The 26,712-nt window shown below is 49.3% G+C and overlaps 1 protein-coding gene across 1 annotated transcript; it reads left to right on the top strand.

The window, feature by feature from the left end:
• Positions 1–8,272: 8,272 nt before the first annotated feature.
• BCL6 (BCL6 transcription repressor) lies at positions 8,273–26,338 on the top strand. Its single transcript, XM_054385798.1, has 10 exons — positions 8,273–8,303; positions 16,987–17,025; positions 18,057–18,224; positions 19,284–19,505; positions 19,643–20,626; positions 21,216–21,397; positions 22,484–22,651; positions 24,015–24,145; positions 24,548–24,685; positions 26,100–26,338. Exons 3-10 carry the CDS (start codon positions 18,064–18,066, stop codon positions 26,241–26,243), a joined length of 2,130 nt encoding a protein of 709 aa, XP_054241773.1. The 5' UTR covers positions 8,273–8,303; positions 16,987–17,025; positions 18,057–18,063; the 3' UTR covers positions 26,244–26,338.
• The last annotated feature ends 374 nt before the right edge of the window (positions 26,339–26,712 follow it).

Consider the following 26,712-nt stretch of genomic DNA (forward strand, 5'->3'; position numbering starts at 1 on the left):
TGTAGGGAGAAGTCAGCATGAGCACGAGATTTCCACAACTTGGTGAGGATCTCACATTCCTCCCTCCACCCTGGGGTTGGTTATTAAATTTGCTGTCAGATTAAAAAAAAATGCTTCAAAAAATAGTAAGTAGAAGCAAGCAGGATTTGGGGAGGTAATGGGGAAGGTTGTGGGCCTGATCCTGCTCTCTCTCAGGCTGGAGTACTGAGGAGCGTTGGGTGACATCTCTGGGAAGGCAGATCTGAGGCAGGTTCTTTCATTGCAGCCTGGGTGGGACAGAAAGGAGATTTGGCTCCTTTCCCATACTTAATGCTGTCACAGTAGAATTTATCACGCTGAAACCAGTGGAATTGTTTTCAGGAGTGAGGACGGCAGCAGCAGTAGCAGCCCTGGTGATGCAGAACACGGCCGGGGGCAAGTAGCCCTCCCTGCCCGGGATGGATGCAGCTCCCGAGGCGGCACTGACAATAAAAGCATACCTTTCCCGGGCAGGCAAAGGCTGCCTGAACTGTCACTTTAATTGAAACCTTCTGCAGTCATATACTTCACCTTATGTTTAATGATTCACCTCTTAAGCAGCCCACTTGTACCTTTGTAATCTCTCTGAAGGTTAACTTGTTGATCCTAGAAACTTGTCTGGAGAGAGCGAAGCAATTTGCAGAGAGGCTCAGAAGAGGAAAAAATGTATCGTGTTTTCTGATGAAAAGTGTTTTTCTTGAGGGAGAAGGAAGGAGAAATAAATTGCAAAGTTTGGAGGAGAAGACGAGACTTTGGAAAATAAAAAGAAGAGGGGGGAATAAAAGGGAAAGAAATATCCATTAAAAAAATTAGGAGGGGTGGGGGGAATGATTGAATTTAATTTCCAGCTCCTGGGAGACAATTTATTTCTGTTTCATAGGAATTAAAAATATATTTGTCGTTTGTCAGATTACATAAAAAATAATCATAAATTATATTTAGGACATTAAGAGTTACATTCTTACAGGTAATAATCTGTCTGTAACACCGTAATGGAATAACTGGCAATTTCATACGGCTTCAGGATCGATCCTTCCCTATTTGCCATCTACCTATGCAAATAAATATCCCATTTGATTCATGTCCATATTGTAGTATCTGCCTGCTTCTTTCTAAGTCCTTTAATATTTCATTATTTAAAAGAAGGAGAAATCTCATGGGAATTTTTGTCTCAAAAAATAGCTGACTTATTCTTAGCATTTGAGAATAACAGAAAAAAGATGAGAAAATCTGATTCTTTTTAAGTCCTAAAACTGAAACTCAAATAAAAAGGACGAGGAGAAAAAAAAATCTTAAACCCCAGAAACCAAACTTTCCCTCCTTCCTTTTTACACGAATATTCTGGGGTTTTACTGTAGCTATTCATAGTCATACCTAAATGCAGTCTATAAATCGACTAATGTATTATTTAACACTGTAACTAGTAGTATAAAAAAATAATCAAATATTCCGTTGGCAATACATTTAATTGAATTCTTTTCAGAGACAGCTTGTTATTGCCAAACATGCTTTTAGAGATAGCACAGAGAAATAGAAGAATTTCAGGAGGAGGTAAAACAAATAATTATAATTTTCACCATTACTTCCAGATACCCTCTCATCCAGTCACTGAATGCTTTAAATCTAAATCAAAAGGTTTCAGTGAACAAAACTGTACAGATCACATTGAAGAATATAAAAAAAAAAATACATCGATGCTTTATTTGAAGAAAGAAGTTAAAATTGCCGTAGCACTCTGCTGGCTGAGACGTCCGAGGAGTTACTTTAAAAAAAACCAACCCGGGCTGGTTTAGCCTGGACTTTAGAGGCTTGTTTCAAAATTACTGGAATTGATGCAAATCCTTTTTTTAATTTCAATGTGCCTGTGCCCATAAAACTTTGAGGCATCATCCTTCTTCTTAGGCTCCCTTCTGATTTTCAGTATCATGGATCTGCAAGATTCTCCCAGGCATGAGTATCGGAATAATAAATAATACTATTAACCATCCAAAGCAAGCTCTGTCTTTATTTACTTTTTTTTTTTTTCCCCAACAAAGTAATTTGCATTCGGTTATAACCACTTCAGCATAACTCCTTATCATGAAAGTATCTGTAGGAGTTAGTAGGGCTTTTTAAATCTTGACAGCTGAAAGCTGACAGATCTGCTGAAAAGGAAAGAGGTCAGTGGTGCCACTCAGCCATGAGCCAGGGATTTGCAACTTCCATGGGTTACACGTTTCATGTTTTCATGGGTGTCAGGAGAACAAGATTTGGGGACAAAGAGAGTGAGCTGGGGATGATGTCCTGATGCAGGACATCATATACCTGGCCAGAAGGTCCTTGCCCAGCACAGCCTTACCAAGACCGTGCCAGACTTTGGTCCATAATTGGTTAAAAACTGCTTGAGATTGGGGAGGGGTAAGAGGGAATTATCTGTAGCTGGAAAACCTCTGGATGAAGTCTCCCTTTTAAATCAAAGATGCAGCAAAGATGGCATGGGGCTGGAGGTGCTCAGTGGGAGAGGGACGATCCTTAACGCGCCCCATGGTAACTGATGTTTACTCACAGAGAGTGTTTGGGAATTAGGTAGGCAGACAGGCCTTCACCCATGTGGGAGGAAAGCCATTTTTGACAGGCAAGTCTGCACTGTCTCCTGGCAGTGAGAGCCAAGAAGATATGCCAGTTATTTGGGCAATTTTACAAGAATATTATCCCGGGTTTTCATCTGAGCACGGCACGAATGCAGAGCTCTCCATCATCAGAGCAGTTCTTCTTGCAGGGTCTCGGTCCGAGTGCGATTTGTTATCCCAGGCAGGGTGTCTGCGTGTGGTATGGAGGCAACAACATGCTCCGAGGCAGAGTGGGGAGCCACGTTGCTTGCACCGAGGCACCGCAGGCCGGCTGCCTGCATGCCCCTCCACAGCTTTTGGTTGTCCTTCCCTCTACCTGTCCCTCCACCCCTCTGGTCCCATCCTCCAGGGTGTCCTGTGCCACCCCCCCGCTTCCACTGTATTAGTCCAGCTTCAAATCTTAGCAGATGCCCAGTGCTACCTACAGACATCTAAAGTCTCTGCATGAGGCACGTTAGGAGCAACACAAATTGGGCTGGGAGCTTGCAGATGGGCAAGGGGTTTATGGACTGACTGGTAGCCGGACAAGGTACAGTCAGGTGTGCCTGGGGTGTGCTGGAACAGTCAAGCTCTACCACAACATTCAAGTTTTTCCACTTCCAAACCTTTCCCTCGCAGTAGGGACCGAGTCAGATCACAAACATTCCAATTAAAACAGGAGGAAAAAAAACGGGGGGGGGGAGGGAGAGAAAAAAAGATTTAAAACCCCAAAAAAATAAGAGAGAAGAAAATAAAAGAAAGCAAAAAAAAAAAGGAGCCCCAGTGAGCATCGCAGTACTTCACTCCCTGCCATTTCCATGCGCCCGGCTGCTGCTCCCTCTTCTCCTCCCAGCCGGAGCCCATGCTTCTTCCGATACCCAGGAAAACATTTTGTTCTGCGCTAAAGGCTAAAGCTAACACATGACCAGCAAGAGGCAGCAGTTTGTTTAGCTCTTGGAGTTTATTTTAATTGCGGCCTTGTTTTGTAATGAGGACGGCCGCGGCAGGGGGAGCCTTCTGGGATCCGGGGGGCTGTTCCGGAGGAGTTTCCTTATCAATAAAAAGAAGTCTCGTCTATTTAAATTAACAAGAACCGGATGGGATGTGTGCTCAGCTGCTTTGTTTTCTTGGAAATTGAACCGTACACATTTGGTTATTAAGGATTTCAGTGGCTGGCTGGGATTGCAGGTCCCCTTCAAGCACTACTTTGAAGATCCCCAACCTCTGTTGGGGAGGAATAGGAGGGAGAGAGATGGACTCTGCATTCATGCTGACAGGCAGAAAACAGCCTGGTAAACCTGAGTAGTTTGTTATGATGATGCATGAAAAAAAGGAGGAAAAAAAGTAAAATCATGTGAGTTTTATGCAAATCAGGTGAATTGGACGGTTTAAAAAACCCTAAATGTCAGGTAGATAAGATCACATACACCTAGAGCAGTGTCATGATATTCTTTGTACGTTACATTCATAGTGGAAACCAAAACGTGTTACAGAAATCAGACACCCACAAAACCTCTGCGATTGCACTGAGAACAGGTTCCTGCAAAGCACCAACCTCTGACAAAAAAGAAAGAAAAAAAAATAAAAAAGAAGGAAAAAAAAGTAGGTTAGATTAGAAAACAAGATAGTTCAACTCAGCCAGGGAATAGGCTGTCCCCATGCAGCACGCAGCCTGGCCTCGGTGTATGCACATTATTATGCACAAAACTCATTTTAAGTAACATTGATGCAGTGGCACCCAGTTCTGAAATGCGCAGGCTGCTCCCACAGCCCATCCTCAACTGCCATGGGGAAGGGGAGAGATTTACAGGCTCTTGCCTGTCAGGCTGAATTTTTCTCTCCCAGACAGTTTTTATTTTTTTGGTATCTTTAGAAGTCGTGGCAGATATTTTGCGCCGGGATGGGTAAGCCTCATGGCCTGAAGGAGTTAATTTCAAAAGCAAAAATTATAGTGGGGCACTGTTTATTTAAACAGTATTTTGTAAAAGATGAGGCAATTCTTTCCAGAGGTGTAGTTCACCTGGGAAAAATATGCACTGGTCTCGACACTGCTTAAAAACCTGCTCCATGTCCCCTGGGAAGAATGACCCAAACCCTGGTGGGCTCCCATTGCTACCAGGCTGCAACTTCAGCTCTGAGGAACTTCAACACCAAACTGCAGCTTTCATGGAGTACTCAGTAATTTCATGCCACTTCGTGCCCCACACTTCAACACACAGCCAGAGGGGTTGCTTTTCATTGAGGGAGCTTTTCCAGAGTGGGGGGAAATGGAGAGGCTGGAGTGGGACACTCCACAGGGGTTGCAAGGCACCTGTAGCAATGTCCAGCTCTGTTCCAGCCTCCACTACTTTCTCAGAGGCACTCCGGTGTGTCCAGCAATGCCCCTGACAACGCCAAAGGGACTGTTTTCCATCAGCATCACTCCTGCCCCAGCATCACCATCCATTTGCAGGGCAGCATGTTGTGGTCAAAACCCCTGCCTGGGTGAAAGGCTCTGTGCAGGGGTGCGGGGGTGCTTTCTGAGAGGGGAGTGTGTATGGCTGGCCCTCCACAGCTGGGTTACAGCAGCTAGCCACAGCAGGGCCCAGCTGCTGTCCCTCTACATGCCACGCAGGCACCTCATGGGTGTCTAGGGGCCGCTCTGAGGACAAGACCAGTGGAGAGAGTCTTGCAGTCAACATGGGGGCTACTGATGGCTCCCAAACCACCTCCGCTCCCCTGTAACCCTCCCCACTGTGGGACCACTTTCCCCCTCACAGCGAAGCCACTTGCTGGCAGCCAGCAAGGGAGGCCACGCTGCTGGGATATCACTGCCGTGTCTTACTGGCAGCCACCACGACCACCAGCAACTGCCAAGATGGTGCCCAGATTTGGGACACAGACCAGACAGGCAAAGGAAGAGGGTGATAAGGCCTCACTTGGCACTGATGCCTCTGGATGGTGGGGAAGAGGGGTCCCAGGAAAATGGCACCTGGCACCCCGAAGTCCCTGGTGGGGACCACAGAGACTGCTGCTGCTGCTTTTGGGAGGCAGAAGGAAGCAGTGGGAGGTGGGGGCGGGTGGCAGAAGTCCCTGGGGAGCTGCGGCCAGGCCCCAGGTGACACAGCCAGGGGAAGAGAAAGTATGAAAACAGAGTAGAAAGGCCAAAAACCCTTCAAAGGTGCCCAGGCCACCCAGTCCCCAGCATGAAGTAGATGCTGGTGGCTGCTCTCTACGTCCTTGTAATGAGGAGGGTTAGAATGGAAACTCTGATGCAAGCCCAGCTTGGTAGTGGCCAGGAAGAGCAAAGAATCTCCACTGTAAAAGTCCTACTTAGACAGAAGTCGTGCTCGACCTCAGGCCTCCACCAGAAATAAAAAAAAAGAACCCCCAGCGGCAGCCTTCTTGCTGCTCCAGAGCGTCCCATCCCGTCCCACAGGCGCTAAGCTCTGCTGGGCTTTGGCTACAGCGAAAGCGTCATACACTGCGGAAAAATGACAAACAGAAAAGATCTACCTCCCCTCAACAACCCCCTTCATTTTAATTACATTGCCGTAAAGTACAACAAAACAATAAATAACAAAATTGTAGAGCAGAGTTCATATTATTGGGTCTGTTTGTCTGTTGGCTGCTTACAGACACCCGGGAGCCTCTTTCCCTGCCCCGGACCGGAGTGGCACAGCTTAAGCTGCCCGTACTAACTGGGAATTACATACTGCATTTTAACTACAGGAAAGCCATCTCTGCAGCATATCTGTACCATCTCAAGTGTCTCGGGAGTACCATCCCTGTCTTGTCACCAGACTATTTTTAATGATGAGTCGCATTAGCAGAAGGACTTTCTTCCTAATCCCCCTTCTCCCGGCTTTAAAGCATTTTGGTTCAAGAGCTCAACTGAGAAATCAAAATAAAAGCAGCACCCGGGAACTTTGCATCCAAGGTGACTGCTCCACGGACGGGGCTCAGCAGTGGCTGAATCAGTAGCTCTGAGCAATTGCATTAGAGGACCGAGAGCACTGTGACCCGCGGTGGTTAGTCTCATAAACAAATTTCTATTAATTGCAAGGGCCCGGGAATACCATCGCAGCCCGGAGCATGCCATCTCCCTGCTCCCCGCCACCATGACTCGCAGCCCAAAAAAACGACGGGGAAAGAGAAATGAAATATGCAATCTGCTGATCCATTCCCCCCCACCCCCCCCTCGCAAGACAAACAAACCCTCGCAGCAGGCCCGCTCGGAATAAATACACAAGGCTGGGGGACAGGAAGACTCTCGAGGGATTTACATACAGGCCAATACATTTCCATACAGGTCCCGCGGAAGGCTGGGGTGACGGGTTCCCTCCCTCTGCACCCCCCCTCCCCCCCCCATAACCCATCCGAGATACGGACTGCAAAGGCTTTGCATGATCTCCCCCACCACCCCATACCTCCCAGCAAAGGCCTTCACCCAGCAATAGGCAAAGTGCCGAAATAAACCCCCTTCCAGAAAAGCCAACGCGGTTTCGCATCCCCGGCACAGTACAGTATTTCCATACAAGCAGAGTATTTACAGACTTACAGGTTATTTTGCATTAATAACAACAAGAGCTACAAAGAGTGAACCCACCACTGCAGAGTCCTGGGAAGGAAAAGAGAAAATGGCTTTAAAAAAAAATTAGCAAAAAATTGGGGTTGGGTCAGCAGAATCCTGGCAAAGAAATAAATTAAAAAAAAAACATTTAAGTAAAAATTTAAAACAAAAAGGAACAACGGAAATGGAGTGCATGGAGGGGGAAGTCTTTAAGAAAAAAAGCATCTCTCCCCTAGAGTAAATCCCATCGCAGGCCGTGAGCTGACCGTGGCTCTTTGCAAAAATGCTAAAAACAAAAACCCTGGTAAAGGGAAAAAAATATGAAAATTGCAAAAATCCAGTGCAATGCAGCAAGGATCCAGGCTTTGCTTTGCTCGCTGGGCTACTGCCTTTTTTTTTTTTTTTTCCTTGGAGGGGGGTTGCCTTTTAAACGCGCAAGTGCTCCCCCGCCCCAAATTTAACGGAAAAATAAATAACAGTTTTTAAAAAAGCAAAGCCAAAACCAAAAAGGAAAAAAAAAAAAAAACACAAACACAAAACTAAGAGCCGGTTTTGTGCTTTTTTTCCCCATCTCTCTTCCTTTTCTCTTTCTTTCGGAGAGGTATAGGAGAGGACAGGGGATGGTGTTGGGGGGGTGGGATGTGTGTTTGCACCGGCGATGCACCCGGGACCCCCCGATCGCTGTCTGCTTGTCGCTGCCGCCGTTGTCGCTCCTCCGCTCCGCTCCGCGCGCGCCGACACCGCGGCCGCGCGCCACCACCCCGCCGCGCCCCCACGTCACACACAGCACCCGCCGGCCACGTGATCCCCCTGCCGCCCGGACGAGACCATTGAGAAAGGGGAGAGGGGAGGGGGTTGATGAAGGGAAAACGACTCGATGGGACCCTCGCCGCTGCCGTCGCCCTCCTGGGTCCCGCGCCCCCCACCTCTCCGCCCGTAACGGGCGGCCCGGAGTGGGCCGCGGGACCCGGGAGGGAGGCGGCGGCAGTCATGAAGCGGAGGGGGGAGGTCCGCGGCCCTCCCCATGCTCACCACGATGGTAGAGTCCGCAGCTCAAATTCCGAGAATTGGGCTCTGTTGATTCTTAGAACTGGGGTTCTTAGAAGTGGTGATGCAAGGAGTTTCTAGGAAAGCCCGGAGACCAGGTGATTGCTGCTTCTATTGCCGCGGCCGATTTTACCCTTTAATTCTCTCTCGCTCGCTCTTTTTTTTTTTTTTTTTTTTCTCTCCTCTCCATTTTTTTTCCCTCCTCTTTTTCCCTCCCTGCCCCGCTCCGACGCCTGGCGCGGAGCCGCCTCTATATATTTCTACCCATTTATTTTTTTTTTCCTCCCCTCCTCTTCCCTTCCCTTCCTTTCCCGCGGCAGGTGCTCCGGCATCCCTTCAATGTTATTCTTGCTATTCTCTCCTAAATGTTAATTATTGTTTTGTGCTTTATTTACTCAATTCCACACACACCCCCTTTCCTTCCCCGCTGTGAAAAATAGGGGGGTCTGCATGTCTTAGCGTTGGGACAGTGTAGAAGGGTAGGGGAAGGGGGGAGGGAGGGTGTCTCCCCTCGCCGTCCTCTCCCGGGGATTATCGGTGATCCGGGATTATTGGCTTTCCCGCACGCGTGACGGCCGGGTGGGGATGGGGAGGACGGCGTCGGCTCCTCTGCACCTGCAGCCGCCCAGCGAGTGCGGCCGCGGGGCTTGGGGTGTTTTGCGTGACTCGGGGTCGGCTCCCAATGGCTGGATCTTTCTGTCGGGGTGTGTTATTGTTATTTTTCTTTTCCTTTTTTTTTTCTTTTAATCCCCTTTTTTCTCCACTCTCTGCCACCCCCCCACCCCCCACCCCTCCCCGCTTTTTTTTTTTTTTTCCTCCCCCTTCTCCTTTCTCTGCGTGTTGTGTCGCTGTTGTCGTTCCGTCGCCGCATAAAGCCGCCGTAGAGCGGGGCTGGCGTTAGCGCGGGAGCTCGGCACCGGGTACTACCGCTCCGGCCTCTCCGCATCGTTTTCCCTCCTCCCTCTCTGTTTTCATTATTACATTAATATATCGTTGTTATTGTTATTCCGGCCCCCGATGCAACTGCGAAACGGCTGGTGCGTTTTGCAACCTGTGGCGGGGCTGCGCCGTGATCTGTCAAGCCCCGGGCTAAGAGCGGGCGGTGATGGAGAAGACTTGCAGCATTTCTCTGTCCGGGAAAGTGGGGGAGCCCGCGGGGAGGCTCGGCCATCGCGGGCTGCTGGCCCCGGAGCACGACGGTGCGCCGGGCCGGGAGGGAACCGCGCTCGCCTGGACGGTGTGTGCCGGGGCGGCCACCACGGGCTTTCGCCGACTGGGAAATAAAACGCGACGCAAAGCTTAGGAAGGGGAGAAAAAGTGTATGGAGCAACACACAGGGCTCAAAATAACAATAATAACAACCACCCCGCGGGGAGGAAAGGGGTCCGCGGCCGGGAGGAAGGCGGCCGGCGGGAAAAGTGGAGTGCAGCCGTGCAACGGATAGGGGTCCCGGGTGCGGGGCGGGGAGAGCGTCCCGCTGCCCCCATCGCAGCCCTTCCCCTGTGTTTACTACCGTGGCGGACTTGGCCCGGCGACAGGCGCTCGTAAATCTGCCGCCGACAGCCGCGGGGCTGGCCCCCGGCCACACGCTATTCCTGGAGCGAGCGGACCGGCCGCGGAGAGCCGCGCAATCTCCGCGCCCGACCCGCGACGCTGCGTCCTCCCCGGCCTCCCTCCGGCTCCCCAAACACCCCAAAAGCGGGTGGAGAAACGAGAAGGCTTTTATTGGTTAGCTGTGTGTTTGTGTATATATTATTTTTTAACCCCCTCCTTTAGAAAGAAGGCGGGGGGGGGGGGGGGGGGGGGAAGGCAAAACAAAACCGAAAAAGCCCAACTTTGCTATGAAAACTTTCGTGGTCGGGCGGCAGCGACCTCTTTCGGCAGCCCCCCCCCCACCTCCCCCCATCCGCTCTGCTTCGCCATCTGCCCCCTCTTCCACACACACACCCCCCGCCTTTAGTTTGCAAAGTCACAGTATGAAATGTTATGAAATCGCCTCTTGGGAAGGAGGGAAACAGAAAGCAAGGCGTTTGTTTAGAAAAATCCGCGGCGGCCTCTCAGATGTGCCTAAAAAGCTGCCTTTGACCCCCCTGTTGCATTTCCAGGGAAGAGGCAAATCTGGGCTTAAAATCCTGAGTCAGAAACAAAAACAAACCCGGCCCGGGTTAGTTTTTTCCACTGACTTCAGTAGGCGCAGGATCGGTGTAAAGGGAGACTGGGTCTAGACATAAGAGGCTGAGCAAGAAGCGCAGCGGTGGTCCAACATCTCTCTCTGGGGCCAAATTCTTACCTGTGCCAGTGGAAGTGTCAGCAGGGCTGGGTATAGGATCAGGCCCTCGTTCGATCTGGGGATGCTTATTGATTCCTCTCCTGAGGTTTTAAATGCTTTGAAAAAATACCGTTTGCTGTATTGTTTCAAAAGTTTAAACTGTAAGTGCTTTAAGAGCAAATAACAGGCTTCTCCTTGCAGTTCTTTGGAGGAGTTTACAGTTCAGAAATTGCTTTTAAAATATTTTAGATGAAGCCTCTCTCTGTACATGGAGAGGCAGATGCTGAGCTTCTGTTATTTTCTACTAGAAATAGGATCACAAGTTTCAAAACTCTCATGTATAGATGGCAATTTCTGCCCCATGAAACAAATCTTCAAACCATTAAAATATTCAAAGGGTGTCTAGCAGTTTTCCAGAAGAATGGATTATTACATTGTTCCAGTAAGAAAGGACTTCATCTCCGAGTGTTCAATTTTGACTGGCAAAACAGATGAAAGATCTCTTGGGATGCATTTCAATTCCAATTCCCAATCTCCCTCAGTTCTGACTGAGTCAATATTGGGAGAGGAAGTGGAGGTTAACTGGTTAGTTATTATTGTGAAGGAAGAAGTCAGAATGAGAAGTGATTCTTACAGATCCCACCCCAAAAAAAAAAGAGGAGAAATTTTTTTTTTTAAATCAGTCAGAAGTCTTTATGACACTTTTCAGACATCCCTGTTTGTAGTGCTTGGGAGGACCTCAGCCTACTGCCTGATGAGACAAAAATAAACCCAGCAGAAACATTAAGTTTTTCAAAACAAGGCTGGAAAAGCTCATAAAAATAATGTCACTCAGACGCGTTTTAAGAGAAACAGAATTGCATCGACAAAATTATATGTTTTCCAGGTTTGGTTGGGGTGTTTTATTTTCCAAGGGGAAAAAACTGCTCCCGCAGCAAAGCTGACTGGTGCCATCTAGTGCCATGTGCGCTGCCTGCTCCCGGCCGGGCTGGGGCCGGGGCCGGAGCCGCCGGGCAGTGGGAACGTGTTTATTAACCACTGATTATAAAAATAAAAAAAAAAAAAATTAAAATGCTTGCCAGCTTGGAAGAAGGTGGCAGAGGAAACTCTGGATGCCACTGAACTTACTTAAGGAGCATAATTGGAAACAACCAGGCGCTTATTAATGTCACTGACATTTCCATATGGAGCTCTCTCCAGTGTGGTCATGAAATCTCATGTGAGAATCTTTCCAAGTTGCAGTGTTCATCTGCCCTTGAATTGCTACCTAATTTAGGATATATTGTAAAGCTGTGCTTTTTTCTTTGCTTTGCTTTTAAATTTCTTTTAATTTACTGGGAGGGGAAGCTTTAAGCCCCCTGTGGCATCAGCCTAGTATTAATTTGTAGGGACGATCTTTGGGTTTGTGTGTTTTGTTTTGTTTTGGGGTTTTCTTGGTGGGGTTGGTTTGGTTTTTTAGTAAATAGTAACGTTGTCCTCATTACAAGTATAGGTGGCAAAAATTCTTGAGCCAGTCTTGTGTTGTAAAAACAAAGGTGAGAGTCCTCTCATTTTTTTGTGAATACAACATTAAAAAGAAAATATTTTTCAAAGTCTATAGGTGAGTAACACTGAGTTCTAACCAGTAGGTTTACTTTAAACCAGGCAGCTTACTTAGCCTCGTGTATTTCTGGCATTGAGGTTGAAGAACCATTTCATGCCAGGTTTTTTGGGCTGTGAACTCCACATGAAGAGCTTTTACTGGTTCAGTTGGAGACAGAAATGTTGTTTTCAGATTTCTGAGAAGTTTGTAAAATCTAAATTTGGTGAAAAGTTGCCTGCGTGCTCATAACCTCTTGCTCCGTTTTATAGTAGCATAGGAGTCTATAAACAGGAGCTCTGTACACCGAGTGCCTGTATTCTTTTCTAGATCTATTTTTAAACCATTCTTCTGTTTGGCAAAAAGTGACACTTGGTTTCCATGTTTACAGCAGGCATTGGCAAACCTCAGGAGTTCACAGTTTGCAGTTTGGTTAGAGGAGTATCCAAAAGTCAGCATCTGACCAGTGAATTCTTCCAGACTGTAAATTTAGACTGCAAATGTAGTCTTCTCTGCTTTTTGTGTTTCTTTTCTTTTTTTCAAATTCATGCTAGACTTTGTGTGTTCCCATTGCTGCAGGATGTTGGCAGCCAAGACAGACACCCCTAAATAAGAGCAAGTGAATAGTCTTCAGGATTACTTTAAAACCCAAGTAATCATAGTAGGTTTCACATCTAAAACAGGAAGAGCTAAGAGCACTGGGAGAAGGGAGGAATTTTGAGACTGTATTGTTTTCCTCCCTTTCTTTCTTCTGTATCAGTGTGCTGCCTTTAAGCTGCACACTGAGTACCCATGCGGAATGTGGGACCCCTGATTACAGAGTGAGGAGCTTGGGACAAGCACCCTGCAGGACAGTAGGTCCTGAAGAACGTGTCTTGTGGGACCAGGCACCCCCTGAAACAGGTCTTTGTAAATCTGTTTGTCTAAACGTAGGGGTGAGGGGACGTCTCTCCCCTGGCCAGGACACCCCAAACTGCATATATGTCTCATTCCATCCAGGTGGGGTGCCAACACAGTTCCATACCGCCAAAATTATTTGTGCCACCCTCAGTCCCAGGAGGACAGAGACAGGGAGGGGACAGCTGCTGAAGCGGGATGATGGGACACCACCTGGGAGCTCAGCCGGGCCAGGGACCTGGCTCAGCTCTCCTCTGGCTGCACTTCACTGTCAGGGCAGCATCTCTGCACAGGACTCGGTGTGGGTATGGTGTCTGTCCCATGTTCTTTGGAGTAGCTCCCTCAACTTCATCTGGGATTCGGATCCTGCCTTCCCTTGAAAAACGAATGTGCCATATTGCTTGGGGTCGTTTGAAATGTTGAAGAAAGCTTGACTCCTCACTTCCCAAGAGCAGGCACTGCTTCTGTCTCTCAGTCAGAGCTTGGCTCTGTAGAAGTCAGGGGAGTCCTCGTCAGTGGAAAACATTTGAGGCAGCTCTTGTGTGCTTTCCCTCCCCTCCTCTGCGTTTTCTTCTGCAAAGACCAAAACAATGCAGAGGCTTGAGCTAGGCCAGCTTTCAAGGGCAATCCTTTTAAACTCTCTTTTGAAGTATGAACTGTAAAGTTCCCTGCAGTGCTCAAGAAAAATATGCAGTTTTCCTGGTTCCAAATGCTGATAATAAACCCGTCCAGATAATGTATTGCATTTCCTAGAAACATTTGTTAGCTGGCAGGAAATCGGATCAGATTGAAAGTTAGCAGAGGCTGCTGGATAGAGTGAGTCGGTCCACGCACAGAGGGATACGATGGAAAATACGACAGGGCTTGCACTAGTGATTCTGCTTTTCATCTGTACTGGCAAAGTGTGCTAGGACTTCTCTCAGCCTCTTCTTGGGTTATTATTAACCCAGCCACGTTTTGGCCTAGACGCCAACCAGAAGCTACTAAATTAATAAAACTCTGCTGTGACAGCTAAAGGACGCTCAGTGCCCCCTGCCTGTGTGACGTGGGGAAAGCTGAGCTGGGCGCTTGCATGTCCCCAGCTGAAAGCATCCTCTTCATTGTGGCTTGTGGCATCCATGACTGTGTCTCGGGGATGCCCCCCCACCATCCTATTTGCTTGGTTGTCCCTCTGGTTCATAATCAGGAGAAACCAGGCATCACTTGGCAGGGTGGAGAGGCAGCTAGCAGCATGCCCTGGCAGGCAGAGGGGATGTTCCCGTCGGGCTGGGACCCTGCTGAATGCTGGGACTGGGGAGGAAGGAGAGGGCAGGATAGAGCTTCCCCTGGGCGGGCAGTTTCAGAGCACTGTGTGGGATGAGGCTATGGGGAAGGCAGACTTCACCACCCCTCCAGGATGGTGTGAGGCAGTCGGCGCTGCAGGCTCTGGAGGGGTAGGAGATTGGGGCCCAGGGAGGGTGACTGTTCCCCTAGGACTGCTTTTAGCGGGTGGGAGAGGGCAAAGACCACAGGATATAGCCCATGCAAAGAAGGATAGGGGAGCAAGGAAATCCCTACTGTGTACATCGTGGGAGAAGGATGGATGAAAAGGGATTCTGTATAGATGGATGGAGTGTTTTCCCTGTGCATGGCAGAACAATGGATTTGATAGGGGGAAATTCCCTAGTCCTCCCTTCTGTCTTGGGGTGAGGGAGCTGTGAGGGTCTCCCCTTTGCGTGGGGTGGAGCTGAGAGGGGTTCCACCACATGCAGGAGCACCCTCCCCTTGCTCACCGAGCTGGGTGCAAGGAGAACAGAGCCAGCCCTAGGCTCCCTTCCAGGAATGGGCTTTCTCGGGGAGGTGCTGGCAGGGAAAGGGCCGTTCCCTGAACCACTGGGGCAGACCCACAGCCTTCCTGGAAGGCAGCAGCATTGACAGTCCCATGTGGCCACCCCCCTAAATGAGCCCTGTGTGTGGCCCAGACCTTCCTCACTGGGCATAGCAAGTCCTAGCATGCAACCCTGATCATTGCTGGAGAGCCCACACCTGCAAGGTACTGGGCAGTAAAACTGGATGGGGTGGGCTTGGGGTGATGCTCTGGTCCCAGCTGAGCCTGGGAGAGCCCTGTGGACTCTGAGGGTGGTGTGGATGCTGAAGACTGTATTTTGCTGCAGTGGTCTCTGCTCCCCACCACCGATCTCTACACCTTGCTTCTTGTCCTCTTCTCTGCTGATCTCTGATCAGGGCATCTTCCCATGCTGGGTTGCAGAGTTGGTGCTGTGCAGAGCCCGGGAGGGGCAGGGTTAACTGGGCTCGGCACAGTGAGGGGAAGGAAGGTTCCTTTCCCTTTCGCAAGACTGCAGTCATATACCTGCCCACCTCCTGGGGCAGTGGGTGTTGCAGCAACAGTACACAGGGGAGGGATAATTCGGGAGGGTGAGGAAGGGGCTGTACTCGAGTCCAGCCATGGGAGAGAGGAGTCTGGATGTCTCCCCTGGCAATGCTGTGAGTAAGGGAATTCGGTGACAGCAGCAGCTTGTCACGTGATAGTACTCAGGGGCGCAGAGTTCATCTTGCAGTTCGTAACTTTGATTGGTCACCTCCCCATGTCTGTGACAGTGGGGTCAGTCTCCGGGAGTGCGTCTGCTGGTGTGCCCAAGGTCAGGATGCTGCCCAGCTGCCCCAAAAACATACATCCACTCATATGGACACACAGATGTGTGCTGGCCAACTTGCAGAGCACTGTGAGCCCTTTGGCTTGTGATCGGTACTGAGCATGTACAGAAAGGTCAGAGACTGCAGAATTTGGGAAATGAGTCACTTTTTGCATGTTCCTTTTAAGTTTTAAGCTAGCCAGGCGCAGAGTGGCTCTGAAGGTTTGCGTTTGGTGGCTGGAATGGGGCTCTAAGACACCCCTTTGGGTTATGCATGTGATACCTTGCCTTAAATCTCACTTCTTCATCACACCCTGGTGTCTCTAGGGACATGAGGGAAACTTGGGCTCCATATCTGCACATCTGCCGCAAAGGAGAAGGAAGGAGATGCTTGTCCTCAAAGGGCTGGACAGTTCTCTGCAAGTGCTGGCTGTCTTTGTCACCACTGAATAATGTGGGGGGTTGGTCCTGCAAATAGTGTGGTGATCATCTTGGGGTTTGTTAGTTCGCTTATTTATTGCCTGTATCCCCACTGGAGCATCTGCTGAAGACCACCTTCCTGCATTGGTGCCGGGTCAGTTGTCTCTGTTGGTTTCAAGTAAGTTTAGGAATACTAGTGTGAGTTCCGGAAGGCGGTTAACTCCTGGGTTTCCTTGTTGTGTTGCTCCAGATGCACGGCCCATGATGTCAGTGACTGGAAACAAAGCTTGCGGTTTAGGTGAAGGTTTTTCCAGCAGCCAGAGGAAGGCATTTGTTCTGGGTCGTCATCCGTCCCCGCCACTGCTTCCTATGCGATTCTGGCCAACTCACTCTGGTACTTGACGCCCATATCCTCCCAAGGCTGTTCGTCAGTCCCATCCCAGGGCGTTTTCACTGGTGGTTGGAGCGTGTGGGTATTCTGAGAAGGGCAGTAGCTGTTTCGGAGGACTGGATTCAGGCTCTTTCCAGGTTTCTGAGTGAAGTGGCAGCAGGTGTTTGAGTGTAAGTCACCTGTTAATGAGGTGCTGGGAATACGGCATTGGTCTTGGATGTGGCACTGGCCAGGAATTCGATCTTGGCAGGGGAAGAGTTGTCTCCAAAAGAAGTGGTGAGAAAATTCTCGCTTGACTTCCCTTCCCCACCTGCCTTTAAGTTCCTGAGTCATGGAAATTAAAATCTCCTTGGCATACACCCACGGTTTGGGTTAAAGGGTGTGGAAGAAGCTATGATTGGATTCTCAAAGCCTGTGGTTGTGATAAGAATGTACTGTACCGGAAGAAACAAATGTTAACCTTAGTGGAGAGTAGAAGGTTTGTTATCTGTAGCTTTTATCCAACTGATGAAACAGCAGACTCGTGTCCTGCCATGGCCCATTCATCATTAATGGCTAATGTGGTGTTTGTTTTCTTGTGCTTTATTTGTAGGTTTGAAAGACACTTTGGGACTGTGAATTGAGGCATTGGGTATGTAAATTTAAATTTTCTGCTTCCCCTCCTAGGCTCTTCCCCCCTTTTCCTTTACCATGTTGAATGAAACCCAGTTTCATCAAACCCAGTTGGGATTTGTTTTCAGGGGAGCAGCTGCTGTATGTTCATATGCTGCTGGGGAAGGAGGAGAAGTTGAGGTTGTAGGATGGGGTTCATGGAGGAATTCGACGCTGAAGATCCATGTTCAAGCCCAAGCTTTAGGCACAGGGAGATGTGGGCTCCTGGGTGCTAGTTGGGGAGGACACTTTGGAGATGGGTCAACAGGTAGTGTGTAGAGAGAAGGCTTCATGTTCCTCAACTAACCCAAGCCTTGCTCATTGGGAGAGACTGGGCTGTGGTATGGGTAGCAGCCCAGCAGGTTAGATGAGTTCTACTCTTCATTGCCACCATGAATTCATTGAGAAGCTGTGGACAGGTATTCTCCAGAGTGGATACCACCTGGGAACAGGAAAGTAGTTTGTTGTTGACTGAGGGTCAGTGATCCACTGTGGACTGGATTTTCCAGTTGCTGAAATCCTCCAGTTGGGACTTTAAGCCTTGTTTTGTTTCTCTTGCTGGATTTACAGCCAGCCAATCAGCAGACAGGTGAGGGGGGGTAGCTCTTGAGGAAGTTCTGAAGGCTAGGAAGCTGTGTTTGGAGCGCTATGGAGATTAACACAAGAGTTGGTGGGAGGATTGGGCTGGGGTGGAGCCACCATGGGTGAGGCAGAGAGAAAGAGGAGCTGGTTAGCTAATTCTCAGGAAGGTCTGGTTGCCTTCACCTGCAAGCTTGCTGGTTGGGTCTGAAACATGCCAGGTCTCACTGCTGACCAGGAGACCTCGCTGGACAGCCTGGCAGGTGCTTGACATGCTGCAGGGCTGTTTGCCTTGGGACCAAGAAGCTGCTGCTGTCCCTACAAGCAGCAGCTAGGCACATCCTAGAGCAGCAGTTGTTTCTTCACTGGATTTAGGGTACTTGCCTGGCTGCTTCTCCATTCCCATCCTCTCTCTGCTTCTGTTTCAAGCAGACTCAAGATGGCCTCGCCAGCAGACAGCTGCATCCAGTTCACTCGCCACGCGAGCGATGTCCTCCTCAATCTCAACCGCCTTAGAAGCCGGGATATCCTGACTGATGTTGTCATAATTGTGAACCGTGAGCAGTTCAGAGCCCACAAAACAGTCCTCATGGCCTGCAGGTGAGAACTGGGTCCCCTCCCTGCCACCCTGCTGTCCCATGGAGGTTTACAGAGAGGAAAATGGAGGCAGAGTGACCATACTGAAAGGGTCTGCTAAAAAATTTGTGCCTGTAACAGGATTAGAGCTGAGAGCTTTTGCCTTCAGTATAGTGCCCACACCTCTCTCCTCCTTGCATGCCCACAGCTGCCAACATGCAGCCCATGCAGACAAACAGGAGCACAGTAGACATGAGGCACATCCTTGAAGGCAGAGCACAAATGCTCTTCAGGGACAGGATAGGAGAGGATGCTTACTGGGGTGAGCATGTCCTCTGTGACTGCAGTGTCCTCTGCTGCTGTTATTTTTAGAGCTATTCCTAACTGTCTCCCAAGATGCTGGCTGCACCCACTTTAAATTTTAGTTTTGTTTTGGTTTTGTTTTGCCTTCCCAAGCTTCTTGAGGTCTGAAATTGTTGGAATTAGTGAACTCTAATGAGCATCCCACCATTGCCAAGTTGAATTACAGCAGATGAATTCCAGGGTTTCCTACTGACAAGGTATAAATATCTGAAAAAGTCAAGGTTTGACTTTTAAGACACCTGCAGAATGTTTTGCTAACATTTCCTTTTACTTTTTTTTTCTCCTAGTGTTTTGTTTTGGGGTTGGTTGGTTGGTTTGTTTTTGTCTGAGTTTTTTTTTTTTGTTGTTGTTAAAGAATGAGCATGGATGCCCCAAGAGGCTTTTGAAAGAAGTGAATCACAGTGGGAATGGGGTGATAGTAAGAACAATAAGAGGAAAAAAGAAAAGGTCATTTGTAAGTGGAGGCAATGGAGAGTGGGGTGTTGTTGAGCAGGCGAGGTCTAAAAGCAGGCTGTTCCAGTTGGGAAAAGTGCAGTGCAGAATATGCTTACTAAGATGAGAAGCCAAGCTTGATAATAGGGAGGAAGCTCAGGAAATTCTGTAATTGCCTCCTCCTCCCTTCCCATTCACAAACCCCTCTGAACTAAGGGATTTCAGATAAATTCTCCCCTTTTTTCCCCTCTGAATTATCATCGTGCTTGTCTTGCTTCCTCTCCACAGCGGCCTCTTCTACAGCATCTTCACTGACCAGCTCAAGTGCAACTTGAATGTCATCAACCTAGACCCTGAAATTAACCCTGAAGGGTTTTGTATCCTCTTGGACTTCATGTATACGTCACGCCTGAACTTGAGGGAGAACAATATTATGGCTGTGATGGCCACAGCACTGTACCTGCAGATGGAGCATGTGGTTGATACCTGCCGAAGGTTTGTCAAGTCTAGGTGAGCACCATGAGTGAACTTTGAAGAGCCTAAGTTGATGTGTTTGGGTGGGAGGGGGGGAGAGAACTGGCAAAGTATCTGCAAACTTATCCTTAGGAGCTGCAAATGACTCTCTCACCATTTTTGCCTGGTTCCAGTGAAGCAGAGATGGTGTCTGCTGTGAAGACCCCAAGAGAAGAGTTTTTGGCCGGACGGATGCTGAGCCACCCGGAGGTGATGGCTTATCGGAGCAGAGACGTCTCGGAGAATGGCATGCCTCTTCAAAATGGGTCCCTCTGCAATGGGAGGGCCTTTGCACCTGGCTTGATCAATAGTTTGTCTGGATCTCCCATTTCCTACCATGGGTACAGCCCTCTCCCTCTAAATAGCTTCCTTGTGGATGATGAGTTGCGGGAGATGAGGATGCCTCTCTCTGAACTCTCAAGGGCAGGTGCTTTCCCCAAGGAGAGGATCTTGCCATGTGACAGCTCCAGGACAATCCCCACTGAATACATGAGAACCATTACTGACATCTCTGCCAACATGTGCCACGCTACCATCTATGCTCCAAAAGAAGGTGCTGCTGAAGAAGCCAGGAGTGACATGCACTACAGTGTAGCCTCTGGCCCCAAACCTGTTGTCCCTTCGATCCGGAACAATTCCTATTTCTCCTGTGATAAAGTGGCCAAAGAGGAGGAGCGGACCTCTTCAGAGGATGAGATCAGTCAGCACTTTGAGCCCACCAACACCCCGCTGGACCGCAAGGGACTCATCAGCCCCCAAAGCCCCCAGAAGTCAGACTGTCAGCCCAACTCACCAACTGAGTCCAGCAGCAGCAAGAATGCCCGGATCAGTCAGAACTCCAGCTCCCTCTTCACCAAGAGCCCCACAGACCCCAAAGCCTGCAACTGGAAGAAGTACAAGTTCATTGTCCTCAACTCTCTGAATCAGAACACCAAGCAAGACAATGCTGACCAGAACGAGATGGGAACCCTCTCTCCTCGCACTTACATGCCCATGTCCACTTGCCAGCAGTCTATGGAGCCAGAGCATCTCAACGTGCAATCCCCCACCAAGATGAGTGTGAATGGAGAAGACTCTACTATCCCACAAGCAAGCAGACTCAACAATATCGTTAACAGGTGAGAACATTTCCTTCCCCTGCCCCCAAGAGACAGGACTCCCTGCGTTGTTGGTGAGGGTTTGAAACAGCTTTAGCATTGGGTTGGGGAGTTTGCTCATGTGCAGGTGGAAGCCTCTGCATTTGATGGAGCACTGCCAGTGACATCAGCTGTGTACCAGCTGTCCCCACCATAGCGGTGCCAGCCTGGGCTGGCAACAGAATTAAGAGCATTGTGTCAGGAATCTTTGGCTCACTTTGGCAATACTAGATGGTTTTTGGAATCTGGATTTGCCCAGCCTGGTTTTCACCAGGCTCTGTGTGCCTCAAGCTTTTGTTTGGCTGTAAACAGTGGAATGGCCAAATTACTTACGTATGCTATCCTCTGGACCTGGATGCTAGAGAGCTTTCAGGTCATTTGGCTATGGGGACCTGAAGAATTGAGGCTCAGGGACCTGTTGCTGATCAAGGCTATGCTGTGCATCTCACCACAGAAGTGTCCCCATAAAACATGGCTATGCCTCATGTCTGGGAGGGTGCAAACAAGGGCCCGGTAGCTCCAGCACAGCAAGAGCCATCTCACAGCTCTGTGCATTGCTGTCCTTCCACAGGTCCCGGGATGCGTCCCCTCGGAGCAGCGAAGGGCAGTCCCCTCTGTACATGCATTCATCAAAGTGCAGCTCCTGTGGCTGCCAGTCCCCACAACATGCTGAGATGTGCCTTCATACCCCTGGCTCGAACTTTGGAGAGGAGATGGGGGAAACCCAGTCTGAATACTCTGACTCCAGCTGCGGTGAGTCTTGCATCCCTGCTCACTTTTTCTCAGTCAGTAGGCAAGGGGCTGTGCAATCTGGGGACCCATTCACCCAGTGTCTTGTGTCCAAATGGGCAGCCACACTTGTCTTTGATGCTGGTGGATCCCAAGGTGCTTTACTGCCCCCTTGTAACTGGCTGACCAGCTCTGTGTGTGTGTGCAGGAGGGACACACGCATGTGGGAATTGCTTCCTTCCTCCCTTTCCCAAACACCATCCAGATACCTTGTGCAGCAAGTTAGTCACCTGCTGCAAACCTGACATCTAAGGACAGGAAACAGAGTGCACCCCACCCCACCAGAACCACAGGAGAACGAGCCTGGCAGATGTAATAACCCTAATGGGGATTGGGCAAGATGGTGTCTCATGCATCTGTCATGATATCTTTGTTATCAGGGAACCCAGCGTGCACATCTGGGTTCAGATAATGAGGCTTGCAATCTTGTTGCAAAACTCCACAAACCCAGAGACAAGTCTCCATGCACTCATCTGCCTGTAGCTCAGGGAGGGGGAATGCAGAGTTGTCACCTGTGGTGTGGGCAGAGATCCAGAGGAAACTCCACTGTGGTGATGCTCAAAGCTGTATACAGCATTTAAGTAAGGCACCTTCTTACTGGGGGGACCTGCCTTTACTTCAGATGTTGCTTATCTTTCCCACGCTCAAGGAAGCCATCTGTACATGTAAAGGTTTAAGACCTCTAAAGGTGCTAGAGTTGCTCCAGAGTTGAGCATCCATCCTTCAAAGGATGCCTGATAACTTCAGAGCCTTTGGAGACCTCTGAAAGATGTTTAAGTGAGATGCTGGCTTCTTGGAAGCAGATTGTGTTGCAATGAGGCTAGTGACAACTTTGCTCTCTCAAACTGTGCATGTTGTTGCTGTATGCACAAGGAGATACAGTGTAAGGGTATGGTGCAAGCACTGCTGACAATGAACATCTGCACTCTGCTTCCTGTTCTAACACTTGCTCTAGCTGCCCCTTTCCACCATCCCAAACCCATCCTGTGGCCCATTGAGGAGCTGACCCTCACAGTGCGCATCTCATCGCTCTCCTCTCCGTTTTCCCAGAGAACGGAGCCTTCTTCTGTAACGAGTGTGACTGCCGGTTCTCTGAGGAGGCCTCTCTCAAGAGACACTCTCTGCAAGTCCACAGTGACAAGCCCTACAAGTGTGACCGCTGCCAAGCCTCCTTCCGCTACAAGGGAAACCTTGCCAGCCACAAAACCGTCCACACAGGTACAGCATCTGCCATGGGGACGACCTGCTGGGGAGACTGTGGGCTGTGTGGGCATCTATGGCTGGGCTTGTCCCAGGTGCAGCATCCCGTGCTCTCTGTCACCTGCTCTCCCTAATGGAATGAGCAAGGTGCTTTTCTCAGCACCTTGGGCAGAGCACCAAACCTGGAAACATGAGGGCAGTGACTGGCCTTAGCAGGGCTGCAGCTCAGGCTCCTTTGCCATAAAGCACTGGACACCACTGTTTCAAAATGTATGGCTGGAAGCAGATATGTGGCCTTCAGGTTATTTTGTGATAGACTTAAAACACAAACAAAATGGAAAAAAACCCCAAACAACCAAGTAAAAAAACATCCCAGAAATCCAGATCCTATCTAGCCTGGCAGAAACTCTGCTGATGGGAAGATCTGCTAATGGATGGAATCAGCACAATGAAAGCTGAAAGGAAGGGGATGTTGAAGGTTTAGTCATCTGCTGACAAACCTAACATTTGGGTTGGTGTGGGTTTTTTCTTGCTTTTATTAATGCTTAACATGTCAACACCCAATTCACCAGCTGGGGAAGAAAAAAGTTTGTGCTGATAACTCGGCACTCTTGCACCAAATTAGAATAAACGTCCCCAGTCTCAGCAGAGCTGCAGGAAGGCTGTGCATGTGAAGGAGACAAGTGCCAAGGGTGTGTGGGATCGAGGCCTGGAAAGAAAAGAGAAAGGCAGGAAGGGATAGAGGATGGCTGTTTCCTACTCCCCATCAAGCCTATCCTCAACCATCCTAAAAAAAAAAAACAGTTAAAACCTTTTTAGAGCTGCCCCATTGCTGGGAGCCAACAGTGGTGACTGTAACCAAATAATGACTTGGGAGCTGGGTTAATGAATGTGCCTTCGCTTTTCACTCTATCAGCTCTTTTCACTCCTCTGAAGAGGTGATGAACAGCTAAGATGAGATGTGGTGGTGACCACCAGGAGCCTGAAGGGAGCCAGGTGGCCCTGTGTGGCTTACTGATGGCTGTAGGTGACAGCAGGTGACAGCAGCTTGTTGGAGGGACAGGAGGAGCAATGCTCTTAATCCTTACTAACAGAGCTGCCTGATTTTTCTTTTTTTTTTTTCTTTTGCACTGAAGGGTGCAGCTGTCAGCACCCCAAAAAACCCAACAAACAATACCTGCAGTGCTTAAATACCTCAGAGCTCACCCTGTGGGGACGCTGAGCTGTCCTGATCCATGCTTGTTCACAGCCATCTCCAAAATGGACAGGAGTCAGGGCTAGTACTTCATGCCATGGGGTCTGGCATCTGAAGGGACTTTGGGGAGTGCCATGGATCATGGAGGCTTGAGCACACATGTCCTCTTTGTTTTGGACTCTGCAGGAGAAAAGCCGTACCGCTGCAACATCTGCGGGGCACAGTTCAACCGGCCAGCCAACCTGAAAACCCACACACGCATCCACTCCGGAGAGAAGCCCTACAAGTGTGAGACCTGCGGGGCCAGATTTGTCCAGGTACGTGTGGCCGCTGGGACCTGCACTGCCTGGGGAGATGGGACGTGCCCAGACCTTCTGCCCAAGGCCAGTGATGTATCATGGCAGGCAAGAGGCTGATGGGTCGTGCCTTGGGCAGCTCATCCCAAGGGCAGCACTTCTGTGGATAAATAGGGGCCTTAAGGTCCATATGGGCTGGTTTAGCTTAGTAAGAAGCCTGATGGCTGATTTTTTAGCTCCTCTCCTCTATTTGCTGTTAAGGACCAGAGTGAGTGGACCTGAGAAGCACGTGGCCCTGGCTCATAGCTAGAACCCAACATATAAGCAAGAGAGACAGCTAGGCAGAATCTTGTTCCCAGTGGGATGCCTTCACTCCCAGTCTTTGTCCCTGGGGCTGTCCTCACCCAGAGCTGCTCTTTCTAGGTGGCTCACCTGCGTGCTCACGTGCTCATTCACACGGGAGAGAAGCCGTACCCCTGCGAGATCTGCGGCACACGCTTCCGACATCTGCAGACCCTCAAGAGCCACCTTCGAATCCACACAGGAGAGAAACCTTATCATGTGAGTAACTGCTTCTTCTTGTTGTTTTTTGTGGTGAGGGCTCTCACCTGGGGCCAGGGGGAGGCTGCTGCTAAACCCACGGGGTGGGGAGACAAAGACATTCACATGGGCTAATTGCAGCACCCCAATGCCCTTCACCGGCACCAGGAAGCCGCACACCAAAGTCCTGTTCCTGCTCCTCATGCTCCATCCAGCTCTCACACATTAGCTGATGCTCACATGGTCTTTTGTCATGAGTGGCTATGTTGGAGATGCAGCCAAAGCTGGGTACATCTTAGCTGCTCTTCTTTAGTTCCATGCCATCTGAAATGCAGTCACACTTCTCCAGATAGTCTGGTTTAAATTACAGCTGCCCACTTTGTGTGAGGATGAGGGAAAGGAGCAGACAGCCTGGCCTGGGGTCCTCTGCAAATGCCACCTGCACTGAGCCAGCAGCCCACCCACCTTGCTTGCAGCCCTGGGGTCTCTCAGCTCCTTGCTGAGAGTTTTCTTGACTTCCCCATCTGCTAGAGAGGGAGCTGGAGTAGGGGTCATCATTTAAACATCCCTCTGGAGCCATCCAGGTTTATGGCAGTCAAAAGCATCTGCAGAAATAGCCCTGAAGCTGGTTTGAGCATCTAGCCTGGGATGGAATCCTCCCAGGTACTGCTTCTCCCACTACATGCCCACTTTTCCCTTGTCCACTGATACAATGGGTGCAACATAGGATCACAGAATCATTTAAGTTGGAAAAGATCTTTAAGATCCTAAGAGTCCAATTGTTAACTGAGCACAGCCAAGTCCACCACTAAACCGTGTCCCTACGTGTGACATCCACACTTTTCAATGCTTCCAGGGATGATGACCCTATTTCCCTGGGCAGCCTGTTCCAATGCTTAACAATGCTTTGAACAAGGAAATGTTTCCAGATACCCATCTAAGCCTCCCCTGATGCAATCTGAGGCCATTTCCTCTTGTCCTGTTACTTGGGAGAAAAGATCAACCCCCACTTCACCTCCTTTCAGGGAGTTGGAGGCAGTGAAAAGGTTGCCTCTTAGCCTCCTTTTCTGCAGGCTAAACTGGAACAGGAACAGCTCCAATTCCCTCGGCCACTCCTCATAAGACTGGTTCTCTAGACCCCTCACCAGCTTCACTGCCCTTCTCTGGACACCTTCCCTCTTCTTGAAGTAAGGGGCCCAAAACTGAACCCAGTATTTGAGCTGCAGCCTCACCAGTGCCAAACACAGGGGGACCATCACTGCCCTCATCCTGCTGGCCATGCTGTTTCTGACAGAAGCCAGGATGCTCTAGGCTTTTTTGGCTACCTGGGCACACTGTTGGCTTGCGTGCATCCCGGGGTAGCTGTGGGACCGTTCCCTGCCGTCCCTACCATGGCGTTTCACACCCTCTGCCTTTGCCTCTTGTCATCCCGCAGTGTGAGAAGTGCAACCTGCATTTCCGCCACAAAAGCCAGCTGCGGCTTCACCTCCGGCAGAAGCATGGGGCCATCACCAACACCAAGGTGCAGTACCGCATCTCTCCAAGCGAGGTGCCTCCGGAGCTCCCCAAAGCCTGCTGAAAGCAGAGGATTTCCCAGGAGGAGGTCGTCTCGGTAGGGGGTGGGGGGGAGAAGAAGAAGAAGCTGTCCAAATGATACTTGCAACACTTTAAAAGAAGAAGTTAAAAAAAAAATAAAAAAGGAAAAAAAAAAAAAGAAAGAAAGGAAAAACAAAAAAACCAGAAAGAAAAAAAAATCATCACATGATGGAGTGCCTCTAAACCCATAGTGCAGATAGGTGGTAAAACATGAGAAATTAAAAAGAAAAAAGACAAGTAACACGGGTTTTATTTTTCCCAGTTATGTGAAATGAAAAGAAAAACAAATTATTCAGATCTTACTGTACATAAAACATAACAAAAACAAAAACAAGTCATTTTAAATGTCTGTGCAGTGGAGTGTTGATAAACTCTGGAGTCTGACCTTCACAGCCTTTGCCGTTTGAAGATGAGGAATGTAATGTTGATTTATGGGAACAGATATTTTTTTC

This window comes from Indicator indicator, chromosome 13 (assembly GCF_027791375.1).
Source record: "Indicator indicator isolate 239-I01 chromosome 13, UM_Iind_1.1, whole genome shotgun sequence".
NCBI lineage: Eukaryota > Metazoa > Chordata > Aves > Piciformes > Indicatoridae > Indicator > Indicator indicator.